Raw genomic sequence first — 16,680 nt, 5'->3', positions numbered from 1 at the left:
GGGAGATAATTCCTGTTGCGATTTTTTGCCGCAAGGGGAGTTCTCGATGACCGGGAAATATGGCCGTATCAGAACAGAAGTTATGTAGGAAGATATGACAGGATTAACCTCTATGGGAAGAGAATGGTCACACAGTGATCCAGAATTTCCCATGAATCTCAGGAAGAGTTCAATACTTTCAGGAAATGAGATAGCTGACAGAATGAAATGTAGAATTCCACGCCATCAGCTCATTCAAACTTAATTCATAGGGAGCATTGAGGTCAGGGCCTAAAAATTACAAAGCTCTCTTAGCGATAAGACAGTTGTAAGGTAATGTTAATGTATGGCACTTACGACTATCTTAATGCTAAGAGCTTCGAAAATTTAGGCCAAGGGTTACCTGGTTACCTGAGATTTACCTGTAAGATTAATTTAGCAGGCCAAAGGTTAAGTGACTTGAAAAAAGAAAGAAACAGGTGATCAGAGTTGTCTACCTTCGGTGTACCAGAATCTTCTAATCATGGCTTCAGAAGTCTTGATTTATCTTGATAGCATGATTTGAAAAGACAATGACTGTTAATGTTCAAATTAGGGAGTAATGATCATCAGATTGTTTTGATGAGCACTGTGTGTCCGGATCCTACCCTTCCAGTTTTTTCCCACGTGAAATGCTGTAGCTGAAGTTCTGTTAAAATCAGAATCAACATCATCTCCTCACACAGCAAGCTGTTAAAACGTAACAAGTGCCTGCATACTCATACATACTCAAATGTCTCGAACTGGAATGTTATGTCTCTACAAGTGAAATACATCCCTCTGATAACAGAAGAGGTCTTAGTGTGCTTAGTTTGGAATCCTACATAAATTCATTGTGTGTGTGTATATATTTAGAAGAAGTGTTAACATGGCTAAATGTGTAATTGTTTTGTTTTGCAGGAGATTGCACGCCATCTGCGACCACGGACACTGCGAGCTCTGTTTGGGTCTGACAAAGTACGCAACGCTGTCCACTGCACAGACTTGCCTGAAGATGGCCTCCTTGAGGTAAGTGGCTTCATTCTAGGATTGAGTAGAAGTTGCCATCAGCTCTTAAATCTGTCTATACCATTAAATATTTCAAACACCATATCATGCCACACTATCATTCCTAAACTGGCTTTCACAGAAGATGTCACATCTCACAAAAATTATGATCGATGAGTAGAATATAGCCCTCTTTTGATATGAAATATATCAATGCTTGTCAAGAAAAGTACTTATACCAAGTCATGTATATAAGACCTGGCACTTGTTTGTTTCAGGTGGAATATTTCTTCAGGATACTTAGCCGTTAATCATCCCACGACGCCAAAATTCATCCCCAAATGTATTGTACATAGACCTTGTGATATATTCAGTGTTTGTACCCAATGTGTAAATTCATGAATTATTAACATCATTCTGAAACCTGTAATACAAACATTCATTTCCTGAAGGTGGTTGTTTGTCATTTTCACATTTTGGAAGTGAACGTACCTATATGTATTTGACTTGTTGGAAAACATTTAAGGAGCATAGTGATATCCCCTCCCCATCTAGCAGCTTGATGCATTCATACATGCAAGAAAATACATAACACACTGGTTTTATTTATTGTTCATCAATCTGCAGATGTTTTACAAAGCTGGTGTTTATAAATTCCAGGGTAGAGTACATGCATGTTTTTATATGAAGACAATACAGACATGATAGAAAACTTGTGTTTTGTTGTGATTTTGACGGGAGCTTTAAAGGCACCCTTTCCCTACATCTATGGGCCTACCAAAGAAACCTCTCCCACTGTGGAGAAATACGCAGAAAGTCCACACAAATCGTTGAATTAGCAACATTAACATATTACCTTCTATTGAAATGGTAAAAAGTTCAACGAAAGACTATGAAACTGCAACATTCTTACATCAGTGACTTTGACCTCTACTGCACAAGATCCTTGCTTCTGTCAAATTTCCGAGCAACCGTGCATCACCTTGAGTAGAAAATGTATTGAATACAAATTGACAAAATAATTACTGTCAATCAAGTAAACATTTGTGCATACAAGCATGATGATGAAAACTGCAAAATAACACAACAGAAATAATTTGAACAAAAGTTACATTAATTTTTAAAGTGAAAAATGGCAACATGTGGTTGAGGCTTCCTCTTCCATGTGCACATGTGCAAGATCGAAGTTTCTTTTTTCTAAGAAAATGTAGGTCTCCAGGTACCCGCATATGACGTCAACTCCGATAATGCCTTGTTGACATGACATTAAAGTGTCATGAAGTAGTGTAAGTGATGAGGTGATGAATGCATGATGTCATCTTCAGTTATTTGTGACAATACCTTCCTCTAGCTTTCCACAACTAGTGACAATGGTTCATCAGGAGTAATGAAACAACGAAGGTACAAAAAATGCTTATCCACAGAATAATGGACAGACAGACTACAATCACACAGAATTTACTAAGATGTCTGCATTATCTAAAAGTTACATATCACTGTGCTTGTTCAAAGAAAAATATATTCTCACTGGAGAGCTTGCTGGATAAAGTAACATCATATCTGGGATGAAACTTTCCCTGTAAGATACAGATTCTAATACATCTGGGGTCTGAGTCCCGTCTGGAATTTGAACCCACACCCTAAGTCCAGCATCTAATTGCCAGCTAAGTCAGCCATCTAACCCACTCTGCCACTCATAATTATAAAACTGGTAATCTAGATCAATCACATACTTTCTACTATATGTACACTCTGAAAAGTAAAATGTGAACAGATCTGACACCTCACATGGCTGAAAGCGATGAATTCACAAGAATATTGTATCCTTGAGAAAGTGATTACATGTAACATATGTAATATTGGGATTACACATCTCCATAAAATACAAATGCTTATACTGTTTTGGGTTGAGAATCATCCTGAGGGCTGACACCATTTAACCTTACATGGAGGCCCTTGGATGTCATCTCAACAGTGAACACTGCTCTGCTGTAACACATGACACATCTTGTAAGTTCTTTCTATTCTTGAATACAAGAATACCTCACTGTGCCTGCACCCAGAATATTGTCTTATGGATTCATACAGACATTAATGGTAGCCCATGAGCAGTTTTCAGTTAGTCTGTTCACAGTAATGATGAGATGTGATCCAAGCTGGGCTGTGATTCATAAATGATGAGCTAACACCTGTCATGTCAGTGTCTATAACTTAACGCACATAATATTATACACTGGCAATATGCAGTCCTTGTATTCATTTTCGCTGATATGGACAATGTCCAAGTTAATGTGAGATTTGTTGTCAACTCTCAATGTGGACTGATTATAATTGACACATATTCTGTATCTGACCAGGAAGAACACAAGAATCCATTGGCACTTTTGCAAGGATGGTCAAGGAACCATCAACACCCAAATCAGAAATGATTGGTAAATGTGATCTGCAAGATCAATGGCATGAACACAACTACGACATTAGATGCATCACTCAACTGCATCCCACCCCTCAAACAAGCAAGACTAATTTCTTGCTGGTTTCACATGGAGTACTATCCATCCTTAACAACACCAATATTCTACCAAGTATAAACTCTGACCACTCACTAATCTCCCTGTCTATGAGGTGTGTCTGGATATTTAGCAATTCACTCCTTCGATGTGGGAAATATGTATAAAGCTGGTAAAAGATACAACTAAATCAACAATTGATGAACAAATAATGAACCAAACAGTTGCTGAATTAATGATAAAAATTTGTGGAAATGCTGAAATAGTTAACTACAGATCTGTTCAGGACAACTGCCCCCATGAGGATAAGTATCAACGTCTGGAGGACAAATTTCAGCAGGACTACAATCCACTTGTAGGCAGACAGACTGTGTTTGAATATGTTGATGTTGTGTGTAATTTTGTAGGTCTGTGAATTTTCAAATTTCTAATTATTCAATGATAATACACGTCGAAGTATTTTCAGAACAGCCTTTAACTAACCCCTCTATTGTCTGCCTTGACTGCATTAGTATTTCAAACAAAAGCAGCAGGCAGTGTCTCCCTCCTCATCAGGTGAATGCGAGGTGAATGCGCAGAGATGATATAGATAAAACATCTAACTGGCTTCATATTGTGATGCCATCTTTTTACACTTTGTACAACAACTCTCCCTGCTCCCACTCGTGACTTTGTCATTTTTTATATCCTCACCTTTGTACATCAAACCCATTAATTGTGATTATATTTTTGTCTTTGTACATTCTCCCACCTTGTGTTGTGTAAACATGTTTCGTCTATATCTTCACTCTGTGCACTACCACGGCATTCACCTGACGAAGGAGCAGGCATTGGCTCAGCAATGTTGTATTAAGAATAAGAAGTTGTTATCCATAAAACGTGTCATGTATTCATGTTCGTGGAACTTCTAAATGCCATTCCAGAACTTCATTCGGTAAACTTGTTGCCCTGCCAAATGCTAATCTCTTGTGAGCGCTTGTTGGATAACGCTGCGTAATTTTGCATCGATACCCCAGTCCGTCACTTCCATCAAGGTCATCTCAACTTTAAACTCATTGCTCTGCTGGATGCCAAACATCGGGAGAAGGTGGGTATACTCAAGAGAAGTTGAATATAGTACCTTCTTCTTGTTGACATCAATGAATATCACTCTCCTTCTCACTGGATTATACACCACTCCATACGTCATGATCGACATTCCTGGTTCATTCCGGAATGGGTGATCAACACAACTGAAAACACCGTGTATGAGTGTGCATATTTGTTTGTGAGTTGGACAGAAGCCAACATATAATCCACATTGGTCTTGGCGTTTCCATTTAAAGTTCATACGTTTTTCTGTATCAGCTATAGATGGCTCAGAAAATCCAATTTCAAATATATATGTTTCTATTTTTGCTCTTTGTGTTATTTTAACAGTAACTTGAAAGTAGTAGGGATCTGTTGGGTCACAAGTTGCTTGGGCATGAGAGGAAACAATCTGACCTTGACGTTTGTGGGACCAAAATGGAGCAACAGGTTTTGAGGGCAAAACGTAAGGAAAGGTCATGGAGCCACAAGTACCGCTGTATTTATTAAACTTCCTGTGTGTGGAGGGAGGATTCTTGGCAGGTTGATTGATCATGTATCTGTCACTGACAGAAACGTTATTGAAGTTTGCCTGCAATACATCGAACTTGAGTGGCACACCTGCAATGCATAAACAGATTGGTATACAATAGTACAACAACTGGTCTCAGAATGAAACTAGATAATGTTTTATATGCTTTAAGTCTTTAAAGATTTAAATAAATCTAATTATTCAAAATGGATTTGTGACGACTATACAGTCCCTTTGGCTCTGCTTGAAGGCAAAAGAATGTAAACCAGATGCACGAGTGTCGGACCATGATGTTGGCTGCAGGGGTTCAAAAATATGCTGAAAAGGCACTTGCCACAGGGCAAGTGACTTCAAGAAAGTAACTTGTCCTGACTAATATTCTACTTGCCCTGATGTAATGACACAATGCGTGATGTTAATGTTTATTGGACTATTAATCGAAGAGGTATAATTTCACTCCCTTCTAGCTGTACTTTATTATTATTGTGAAATTTAACACAGCTTCATTATGATCATATATAAAATTACATCCAAGATTATTTGCAGTTTGAAACCATAAGTAGAAATTATCTAGTAGCCCACAGGCCAGTAAGATACCATTATCTGATTGCCGAAAATGATAACTGACTTAGGCAGGGCATAAGATATGCAGAGATATATGCACACAAAAGTTTTTGAGCCATTTTGGGTTGAAAGGTAATTTGTAAAAACAGGGTGCCAAAAGTGAAGTTGATGGACCATAGTGGTGCATGCACAAACAGAACAAGAGTGATTAGAAGTTTCCTAAACACTTAAAAGAAGAAATAATCTAACAGTTACTTCAAGTCCAGCTTGATGAGAGAATTTCTGTCTAATCTGTCGATCAAATAAACAAGAGAAGTTATCAAGCTTGAATTGGAACATGGAATTGGGATTCGTAAATTTGTACGTCTATGTCACGTAAACACCAAAATCAAGTCAAAGGGGGAAAAAATCAATATTATTTAGACAGAGTTTTGGTGGTGCATTTGCAGGACCCAGCACTATATCTCTCTATGTATGTTCTTATGGAGCTTTGGACTACAGTACAAAGAAGGAATAAATATGCTTCAGATTTTAGAATCTAGTCCATAGCTGACAGTACTGATGCTTGGTGCTATCCTCGAATATACAGTCTGATCTTATATTTGGTATTATCGGAAATGGCTATCAGGCTCTTTCATCAAACAATTAATTCAGTGGTACTTATATAGTGCAGGCTATTAAAATCTTTTCAGTGGGAACAAGTACAAAAAGCTTATGTTGCTTCTTTGAACAGCATTTCAGAAGCTGGGAAGTACAAAACTGACAAACTTTATTATGAGAGTGCGACTCTATGTTACACTGTATGTTACATTCCTGTTTGACAACGGTAGAATAATCTGTACTAGATGTAATGTTTTGTCTTACACATGTAAACTCGGGTTCTTTATGAAACAATAAACTGATTGTTGTAGCTTTAATGGCGACTCCATGGTAGACTTGTTATCCATACAGTGGTGAATGCTCCAACGGTGCCATTGACAAACTGACGTAACTTGAACTTACACTTGAACTTTCGCGACAAGGTGTCAGATAGAGGAATTTCTTTTCCTGGACGATGGATAACGGTGATGTTGTATTTCTGCAGCTGCAACATCATGCATTGCATTCTTGGTGGCGCAACAGCAAGTGTATTTCTTATGATTATTTAGAGGGGTTTATGATCACTTTCTACAGAAGCTGAAGGAAGCGCTTGCGCCCGAACAGAATAGCATAGATAGAGAATTTGAGCATAATATTGCTCACAATAGGTCATGGCTTTGGATGCATATGCCACAAGTCACAGAGTTTGCAACAATGCAATGCCAAGTCGTCTCTTTGAAGCATTGACTTGTAGCACCAGTTCCTTCTTCGGATCGTAGTAAGCTAGAAACTTAGTAGTGGTAACAGCATCTTTCGTTTCTTGGAATACTTTGTCATGGTTGCTGTCACACTGGAACTCATTTTCTTTCTTGGTTAAGTCATGAAGTGAGGATGTCACCTCAGAGAGACGCAGAGCAAACTTTGCCAGGTAACTCACCATACCGAGTATTGTCTCCAATCTTGCTTCGTTGATAGGTTCCAAGTTTGGGATAGCTGTGATTTTCTTTGGATCTGGCTTTATCACATCTGCAGACACAGTTTGTCCGAAATACTAGACTTCTTGCTCACCTGTCACAGTCTTGTCTGGGTTGAAGCACACTCTTTTCTTTCCGGATCGCTGAAGCATGGCTCTCAGGTTTCTGTCATGTTCTTCTCTTGCGCAACCATACGCAAGAATGTCATCAACTATCGCTGATACTCCTTCGAGGCCTTCACTAGCTTCATCCATCTTGAGATGAGTTGATCCCAAACGGCAGATGCAAAAATTGGTATCGCCCAAAAGGGCAGTTGAACATGGTGAGGCATGACGACTTTTCTTCAAACTTGATGGACTAGTATCTTGACCATGCGTCAAAAACGCTGAAGTAATGTGCCCCTGCCAACTTTGTGAGATCTGGGAATTCCTTCATGACAGTGTTCTTATCCAGGTGAAGACTAGGTTGAGACACAATTGAACTCACTACTAGAGTCAAGTCATCACTGAGCATCACTAACTTAAGACTAGGTTGAGACACAATTGAACTCACTACTAGAGTCAAGTCATCATTGAGCATCACTAACTTAAGACTCAAGCATATGATCATGATCATCATTCACAATCTCGAACTAAGATCTTCAGATCAGTCACAAATGCGTCTACACTTTCACTTCGAGATTGTGTTCGATTTCTGAATTTCCAACATACGACGATGAAATTTGATTTTGGAGACACACATTCAGAGAAACATTCATAGAAAGGCTTTAATAGCTTCTTTTCCTCCTCACAAAGTTGAAAAGTGTTCGTAACATCTCAGCCACGATCACCAAACCACAGAAGCAGACGGCTTACTTGTAACTCCTCCGTCTTATTTGCCAATGGTCCTGGGAACATCATCTTCACCTGCTGTTGAAAGGGCTTTCACTCTTCGCCGAGATTTGACATTCCAGTATAGGATGTGATATTCTACTTAGCATGTTTTATGATGTGTAGAATCCCACTTCTGACACCATGTAATGTTTTGTGTTTTGTCTTACTCAGGTAATCTCGGGTTCTTTATGAAACAATAACAAGGCCAGTTAATACATTTATAGCTTTAAATTCGACTCTATGATAGATTCGTTATCCATACAATGGCGAATGATCCAATGGTGCCATAGACGAAGGGAAGTAAGTCCTATAATTGGTAACTTTACTTACTGCAATATATAACAATGGAACGTCGCTCTCTCGTAATAAAGAAGTTGTTTTATCCATAACATTTGTCAAGTTTATGATGGGCATCAGCACATTGGATGGCAGCTGCATATAATGCTGGGGGATATACTGCCTGTATTTCCGAATGTTTGTCTGTAATCATTTCGTTTCTGGAGCATAGCTAAAAAAATGTTCAAAAGTTGGTACACACAAGAAAACAGAACCTAATGGGGTGTCTTCCATGATTTTCAGTGTTTTGGCATTTGTAGTTTTCTTTAATTCCATGGAGACAATTTGCACTCGGTTTGAACCATTTCAAAAGGCAATATGACAGACAAAATTTTATCTCAGTAACAGGCCTCCAGCCCAAAATAATATACATAAATTGATGGTTAATTGGAGCACATATAAAGTATTTCAGATTTGTGTTTCTTATCAGCGAAGTATGAAAAGAGACATCTATCCTTGATGATATTACTCCCTATATCGATATGAAATTAGTAATTGATGGACATTTATCAAAATACTTTGATAAATACTTTCTCCTGATATGGGAGTATGCTTCACAGATATAGAACACATGCCATTCATCTTAAATAGCAAAGACATCATTTAATTTGCAAAGCAGGCAATGCCTGTCATCAAATACAACATTAGTATGTCTACCAGTTTCAACTGCAAGCGTACAATGTGTGAAGCCCATTTTCTGGTGTCCCACGCCATGATATTGCTGGAATATTGCTAAAGACGGCGTAAAACTAAACTCACTCACTCACTCAACCGGAAACTTAAGATTACAACACCGAAACTGAGCATATATATTCCTTAAATTTTGAGGAATATCATTACTCTACATTAAGCATCTCTCTACATTAATTTTAACAAAGATTTGAATTGCTTGTAGTACAAACATTTATGTCTGCTATCCAGAGATGATTGCCAAGACTGGTATAAATTATGCAATGAATAAAATAGTTTAAATAAAGCAGTGAAAGTCGTTAAAATAGATTAGATGTGCACTCAAGAAAAGCTTATCGAACAGCTCGTTTTTTTAACTCCATGTACTGCATGCATCATATTATGACGTCACACGAATGTCAGCGATACAGCTTCTCGGGGGATGTTTCGGCGGTTGGCCTGGCACCTGCCAGTGGGCAATATCTTTTTCTTTTGTGACCCTCCTAAGAGGGGTGACACGGAAACTTCGTGTCACTGACAAATGACATTAACATTTTTTCCATGAAGGTTAGATAATATTCCGTCCATACTTACAGTTGAGTCTTAAAGGCTCATCACTGGTGTACTGACTGCTGACAAGGGTCAAGTCACTGGTCAGTCTCACACCTACAATAAGTCGTTACATACCATGATCTATTTGTTTGTTGTTTAAGACTGGAGCTAAATGGCGGTAGTCTGTAAGTAATCAAGTTTGGACCAGGCAATCCAGTGATCAGCAGCATGAGCATCGATCTGCACACATGTCAACTAAGTCCATGAACCTGACCACCTAATCCTGTTAGTCGCCTCTTCTGAGCATGGGTGGCTGAAGATCATTTTTAACCTGGATCTTCATTGGTCTTTTATACAACAAAATAATATTCATTAATTACACAGAACGTGATTACACGATGCCATTTAGAAAGTGGTCAAATGCAACATATGTCATATTTGGGATTTCACTTTCTTAGTAAAGTACAAATTCTAATACTTTTTTTTTTTTTTTTTTTCGGTTGAGTCCCATCCGGGATTCGAACCGTGGGAGCCGTGCCAATTTACACTTATCAGAGGGGTACACAAAGTACGCAGTCTAGACTACCAGTTGTCCGACTTTCATTTTTGTGGAAGTCGCGGTGGCTGAGCGAGCTAGGCGGCTGACTTTGTGTGCTGGCGATTAGGTGCCTGACTCTGAGGGTGCGGGTTCGAATCCTGGATGGGACTCAACCGAAAAAAAAAAAAAAGTATTAGAATTTGTACTTTACTAAGAAAGTGAAATCCCAAATATGACATATGTTACACAGAACGTGCATATATGCCAGTATTATCCATCCTCAATATCTCCACGGTGTACGTTCCGATAAATCTCCACTATACCCTAGATGCATCTATGACATCTATAATATTTTTATAATATTCATTACCTCCCGTTGCTGGCTCTGCATTCTCACAGCAGCCTGTCAACTAAGCCGCTGTTACTGAACTTGCCAGCATTAAAGGTCACATGCAATCAAAAACTCAAACGTAATTAAACGTAGTTATCACTTGTTCAGAATGCATTGGTGATTGTGAAAAAGCAAATCAACAGAATTTATACTTTACTGAAAAAGTGAAATCCCAAATATGACATATGTTGCATTTGACCACTTTCTAAATGGCATCGTGTAATCATAGCTTTCGGCCGTGGGAGCCGTGCCAATTCACACTTATCAGAGGGGTACACAAAGTACGCAGTCTAGACTACCAGTTGTCCGACTTTCATTTTTGTGGAAGTCGCGGTGGCTGAGAGGCTTAGGCGGCTGGCTCTGTGTGCTGGCGATTAGGTGCCTGACGCTGAGGGCGCGGGATCAAGTCCCGGATGGGGCTCAATCAAAAAAGTACTAGAATTTGTACTTTATTGAGAAAGTGAAATCCCATATATGACATATGTTGAACATGTTTTATATGTAACGAATAGATTATTTACTTGTTTATGTACACAACCAAGATTATTAGCTCACTACCTCTTACTCCGAGCAGGCATGCTGTGAACCTACTCACTACCCATACCGTATGGGCGCAGCGCAGCATAGCTGCTGAAACCACTTTAGTGAATCGTTTGATTCCCGATTTCGCGGGCTTTTTCTCATCGTGATTTCTTTGCAGCTTTATAGGCTGAATTGGCAGTGTTTATGATTTGTTTTGGTAAGTACGCACCAAAAGGTGTCAGAATCTGCAAAGTTGTGTTTTATGTTGCATGTGACCTTTAACAAAGAGTTAAAGTTCACAGACGCAGCCGTGAAGGTTTATTCACAGAACCACAAAGGAATTTTGGGAAAATCATACAGGCAAATAGACAGATCTGAGACTTCTAAAAAGTATATGCAAGAACTCCTTGGCCTCTTACCTCTGCATCATTTGTGTAGTCAAGTTTAACTCAGATCTTTTTTGAAACCATACAGACAAGCTGACTGTTCTGAAACTTCTAAAACATCTACGCTAGAACTCCTTTGACCTCATACCTCGGCATCATTTGTGTAGGCAAATTTAATTGGTTTGGTGATTTAAGAAGCGAAAGTGAGCTGTGACTTGTAAGCTCCACTTCCCAGCGTAGACACCTGATTGGATAAATAGACATTCAAGGGATGTAATAAAATCATCAGTCCAAGCCGTAGATTCATCCACGGCATAGTGGAGATTTATCGGAACGTATGCCCTGGAGATATATAGGATGTTTTATCAATCGTTAACTCTTTTTACTCACAAAAACTATTCTGTGATGCTGTCCTAATCATTACAATTCTTTCACAATCGTTGTGTGTACAGAAAAAAAAATATAGACACTCTAATGTTGTTCTTGTGTAGGTTCCACAATCTCCCGCTCTCATAATCTAAATCATCAACAACCATACAAACCTATTTTCTGTGCCAATGTCTTGAAGTTATCTATTTGTGCTTGCTGCTTCTGCACTTGCTTCCTCAGAGATGCACTGGACTAAACACAAAACAATAATGGGATTGAAGTCAAAAGTGGTCAAATGTAACATTAGCAATATTTGGGCTTCACTTTCTGAGTAAAGTACAGGATATTCATACTTTCAGTCATGGATGCCACTTCAAAGGATGTGGTTGAGTGTGTTTGAGCCCTGACTCTGTGTGCTGGTGATTTGGTGCCTTGCTCTGTGAGTGTACGTTCGAATCCAAGAGTTACAAGAATGAAGTACTAGAATTTATACTGAGAAAGTGTATGCCCAAATATGAAGTAAATAAAGGGATCGTAAACACACCAAATGTAATATGCACTGAGGCTGTGTTGTTCATTTTCAAGAGAAGAACGATTGGTTGATTTGTTCATTCAGTTACTCTGGGTATAGTGTGTGAAGCCCATTTCTGGTATCCGTGATTTTGCTGGAATATTGCAGCGTAAAACTAACTCACTCATTCATTCATTCACGTATTTCGGATATTTACAAAGTGGCGTTGTCTTAAATTGTGTATTAACGATGACTAGCAGGCTTGCATCTGATGCTCTCACTGTAGATTGCTATCAGACATTACTCGTCATTATATTAATGCTGAAGAAATACTGATGCATCACTACATGCCATTATTAAACAACAGTGTCCCCACCCGATACTTACTTCCTTTTGAGTTTGCAGCTGTGTCATCGCAACATCTGAAACACATACATTAAAGTCTTCAAACAACAGTTCCCTGAGTCAAATTCAAATAATGAAATAAAATAAATTAAAATAATCTTAAGTTCATAATTTTAGCGGATATTATTTCCCAAGGTCTCACTGGTAGTCAAATATAAATTTGTGCACTTCTAAAATTGTGAATATTTCACTTTATTACCGTTCTTTTTCTCTTCAGCTGTTAGTTTGTCATTCCACATTTTCTCCGTCTGTAAAAATGAGGACTAAAATATTTACTTCAGTTGTCAAAACATAGTAGCTTATAATTTCTGGGGTTTGGTGTACTCATTCTTTTACTTTATACATTCAAGAAAATGCTTCAAACAAACACAACCTAATGTACTCCAGTGTCAATGATTACTGAGCTAACATTGACTGAGGACTGTTTTCTTTTCAACCGTAATAAACATTTGAACTTTCTGACACTCACCTTCAGTAACCTGTCCTCAAGCTCATGTTTACTTCTCTTTAAAACTTCAATCTCTCTCATCAAGGTCTCATACCTTGTTGAACCTAAATGCAAAACATATGCATGTACAATAATGGCATTAACACACGTAAACAAACTGTGTGATTGGCAGATGCCACTGGGTGCATTAAGGTTTACAATCAGTCAATCAATATATGGAGACAGGTAAATTTGTGGGAAGCTGTGCTGTACCTTTCATTGAATGGATTTTCATATATTGCCTATATTTGTTCTGAGTCCAACAATGATGAAAGTCTAATATCTAAAGCCCACTTACAAGTATTTACAGTTTTGAGGGGGCAGTGGGTAGCCTAGCAGTTAAAGCATTCGCTCGTCACACAGAAGACCCAGGTTTGATTCCCCACATGGGTACGATGTGTAAAGCCCATATATGGTTCCTCCACTGAGATATTGCTGGAAGTTTGATAAAAGTTGACAAAATTAATCTAAAGCTACTCACAATTTTTTGTTACTTGTGACACAAGCCAGACTAATACACGGACCTGAGCTGAGTATGATAAACTGCCATGATAAGTAATATTTGAACCCTGCTGTCTTCATCTATTATGTCAAATATAACTTGCATTTCCACTAAAGATTTATACATAACAAGAGAATGAAGAATGACCTTGGTTGTCCTGCTGGTCAAGGACCTGAGACTTTCGGCCCAATGCTGTTAGGAAACATCCGATAGAGGCAATGTCAGTCTTGAGACTCCGGAGACCCTGTGTGGAGAACTTGACAGCTGCTACTGCCTCCTGTTGCTTCATGGCTGACACATGCTCAGACATACAGGAGTCCACACTCTGCATCATGATGGTCTGAAGCTCCAGGTACTCCACGGGGGTCAAGGTCAAGGCCTTTTCTATGTATTCAAGGGAGGTCATCAGGGAGATCTGGGATGTTTCCAGTTCTTGATGCCTCTCACTGGTGCCTTGTCGGATGTGTTCAAAACAGGTCTTCAGGTCAATGTCAAGTTCCTTCTCTCTCTGGTCAATCAAAGAATTGAGCTCAGACATTGTGTGAACTTTCAACATCTCCAAGGAATGGAATTTCTCATCCACCTTTTCCCCAAGACTGTTAATCTGTAGAATTGACTCATTTAAAGATTCTTGATGAAATAACAGTTCATTATATTTGTTCTTCAGTTCACGTTGTTTGGACTGAAATGCTTCATCAATTTCTTGAATATCATGCCCAACATGATCGTCACGTTTACATTTTGAACACATCAGAGCTTCGCATGTCGCATCATAGAAGTCAACCGGCCTTTGGTGCATGGAACAAACAGCATCCTTGTCTTCCACAGTAATCCCATTATTTGCCAGTTGGTCAATGGTCTGAATTTTGTGACCTTTTGTAATCTTCATGTCACTGTGTGCAACTTGACAATTTTCGCAAAACAAAGCCTCACATGAGTTACACCAAACAACAGCCTGCCCACCATCTTGTCTGTTCGTGCACAGCAACTGGGCGGGATGATGAAGGACAGTCAGATGGAAGATCTCTTGTGCCCTGACTTTGTCCTCTGGAAACTTCTGTCCTTTATCATATTCTTTATGACAATATGAACATTCCAACGTTTCTGTCTCAGAATCAGAACAGCAGACGTCGCATGCAGCATGCAGACATGGCAACAGTCGGGGCGGTGGTCCTTGGTAACAAAACTGTTGCATGCAAACACTGCACTTTGGAAACTTGTCCATATTCAGTTTTTCTGTAAACTCTGGAAGGTAAAACTCACAATCTTAGTCTTCCATGCAGCAAGAAAAGGTTTCTTTTACATCTGACAGTGATCTACACTTTTTACCTACAAGTACAAGATAGCGTTCGTGGATTTGAGTATCAGAGCAATGGTTTAGACTTAGTCAACTGATATAAAATGGCGACGAAGTATATTTTATTCTCATGGACCCAGGTTTGTTGGTTGTTGTATAAAGCCACATCCAGCAATATTCCAGCCATCAGCTGTCTGTAAATAATCCAGTCTTGACCAGACAATCAACATCGAGCATCATTATGACAAGAGTGGGTTGCTAAAAATGAATTCTAACCTGCATCTTCATGGGCCCATGAACCTAGACAACTAGGCATTAACTAAGAAGCAGCCAGATTGCTAATATCATATATGATATCATCAGACACTGGGAAATGAGATAGAATCCTGTATGGGGACTGTCATCTGTGATATCATCAGACACTGAGGAATATCAAGATAGAATCTTGGATACTGTCATATCTCATATCATCAGACACAGGGGAATAACTAGATAGAATCCTGTATGGGGATTGTCATATGTGATATCATCAGACACTGAGGACTATCAAGATAGAATCTTGGATACTGTCATATCTCATATCATCAGACACAGGGGAATAACTAGATAGAATCCTGTGTGGGGACTGTCATATGTGATATCATCAGACACTGAGGACTATCAAGATAGAATCTTGGATACTGTCATATCTCATATCATCAGACACAGGGGAATAACTAGATAGAATCCTGTATGGGGACTGTCATATGTGATATCATCAGACACTGAGGAATATCAAGATAGAATCTTGGATACTGTCATATCTCATATCATCAGACACAGGGGAATAACTAGATAGAATCCTGTATAGGGACTGTCATATGTGATATCATCAGACACTGAGGACTATCAAGATAGAATCTTGGATACTGTCATATCTCATATCATCAGACACAGGGGAATAACTAGATAGAATCCTGTAGGAAGATTGTCATATGTGACATCATCAGACACTGAGGAATGATGAGACAGAATCCTGTAGGGAGACTGTCATATATGTGATATCATCAGACATCGGGGGGATAACTATATAGAATCCTAAAGAGAGATTGTCATATGTGATATCATCAGACACAGGGGAATAACAACTAACTATAAGAAGAGTGTAATGTTTAATGTCATGCTGTGGAACAACTCTGTCCTGGATTCTAACAATGAGAATATCATTAGGTACAGAGGACTTGCTTCCCGATAAGTCCAAGCGGATATTGATGTACATTAGGCACTTAAGTATGTATGCCGATAAAATTCGCATTGAACTGATGAATTGCGAAATGACTGCACAAAACTCTACTGGCAGGCGGACATGTCCCATAAGGCAGTCACATGACTACAACACCCATGTTTTCTTCATGCTCTAATAGAGCCTCTCCTAGTAACACAGACACCTACCAGTTTCATGCAACCTATACGAAATTGTTCCAGAACCAAGGCATCACTGTGTCCTCTTGCAGTACTTGTTCAGCTGTTCAACATAGCACCATGCTAATGACAAGGTTAGTCTGACAACCGCATATGTCATGGCAGTTGAAGAGCTATGCTGAGGTCAATGTAACCTGATGGTTGTAAACT

The 16,680-nt window shown here is 38.9% G+C and overlaps 2 protein-coding genes across 2 annotated transcripts in view; one reads left to right on the top strand and one right to left on the bottom strand.

The window, feature by feature from the left end:
• The window catches only part of LOC137281949 (nucleoside diphosphate kinase homolog 7-like), a 15,266-nt gene extending 13,549 nt beyond the window's left edge, over window positions 1–1,717 (top strand). Inside the window, exons 8-9 of the mRNA XM_067813683.1 lie at window positions 919–1,026; window positions 1,284–1,717. Coding sequence (XP_067669784.1) covers window positions 919–1,026; window positions 1,284–1,316 — 141 coding nt within the window. The 3' untranslated portion in view covers window positions 1,317–1,717. The remainder of the gene's footprint in view (window positions 1–918; window positions 1,027–1,283) is intronic.
• On the bottom strand, window positions 1,591–16,680 carry LOC137281947 (tripartite motif-containing protein 2-like). The gene is made up of 8 exons (XM_067813681.1): window positions 16,501–16,680; window positions 13,920–15,017; window positions 13,253–13,335; window positions 12,983–13,031; window positions 12,766–12,800; window positions 12,041–12,119; window positions 9,704–9,775; window positions 1,591–5,204 (listed from the first exon to the last, which is right to left on the bottom strand). Exons 2-8 carry the CDS (start codon window positions 14,995–14,997, stop codon window positions 4,474–4,476), a joined length of 2,127 nt encoding a protein of 708 aa, XP_067669782.1. The 5' UTR covers window positions 14,998–15,017; window positions 16,501–16,680; the 3' UTR covers window positions 1,591–4,473.

This window comes from Haliotis asinina, chromosome 4 (genome assembly GCF_037392515.1).
Source record: "Haliotis asinina isolate JCU_RB_2024 chromosome 4, JCU_Hal_asi_v2, whole genome shotgun sequence".
In the NCBI taxonomy this organism is placed as follows: domain Eukaryota; kingdom Metazoa; phylum Mollusca; class Gastropoda; order Lepetellida; family Haliotidae; genus Haliotis; species Haliotis asinina.
This window is presented reverse-complemented; position numbering and strand designations above follow the sequence as displayed.

Excerpts from the sequence above, each read along its gene's own strand:
- LOC137281947 (XM_067813681.1), bottom strand. The coding sequence starts at position 14,997 with ATGGACAAGTTTCCAAAGTGCAGTGTTTGCATGCAACAGTTTTGTTAC. Across the intron at positions 12,120-12,765 it reads AGCTGCAAACTCAAAAGGAA|TCCAGTGCATCTCTGAGGAA; the intron begins GTAAGTATCGGG and ends TTTTGTGTTTAG. Across the intron at positions 9,776-12,040 it reads GACATTGGCACAGAAAATAG|GTGTGAGACTGACCAGTGAC; the intron begins GTTTGTATGGTT and ends GACTTATTGTAG.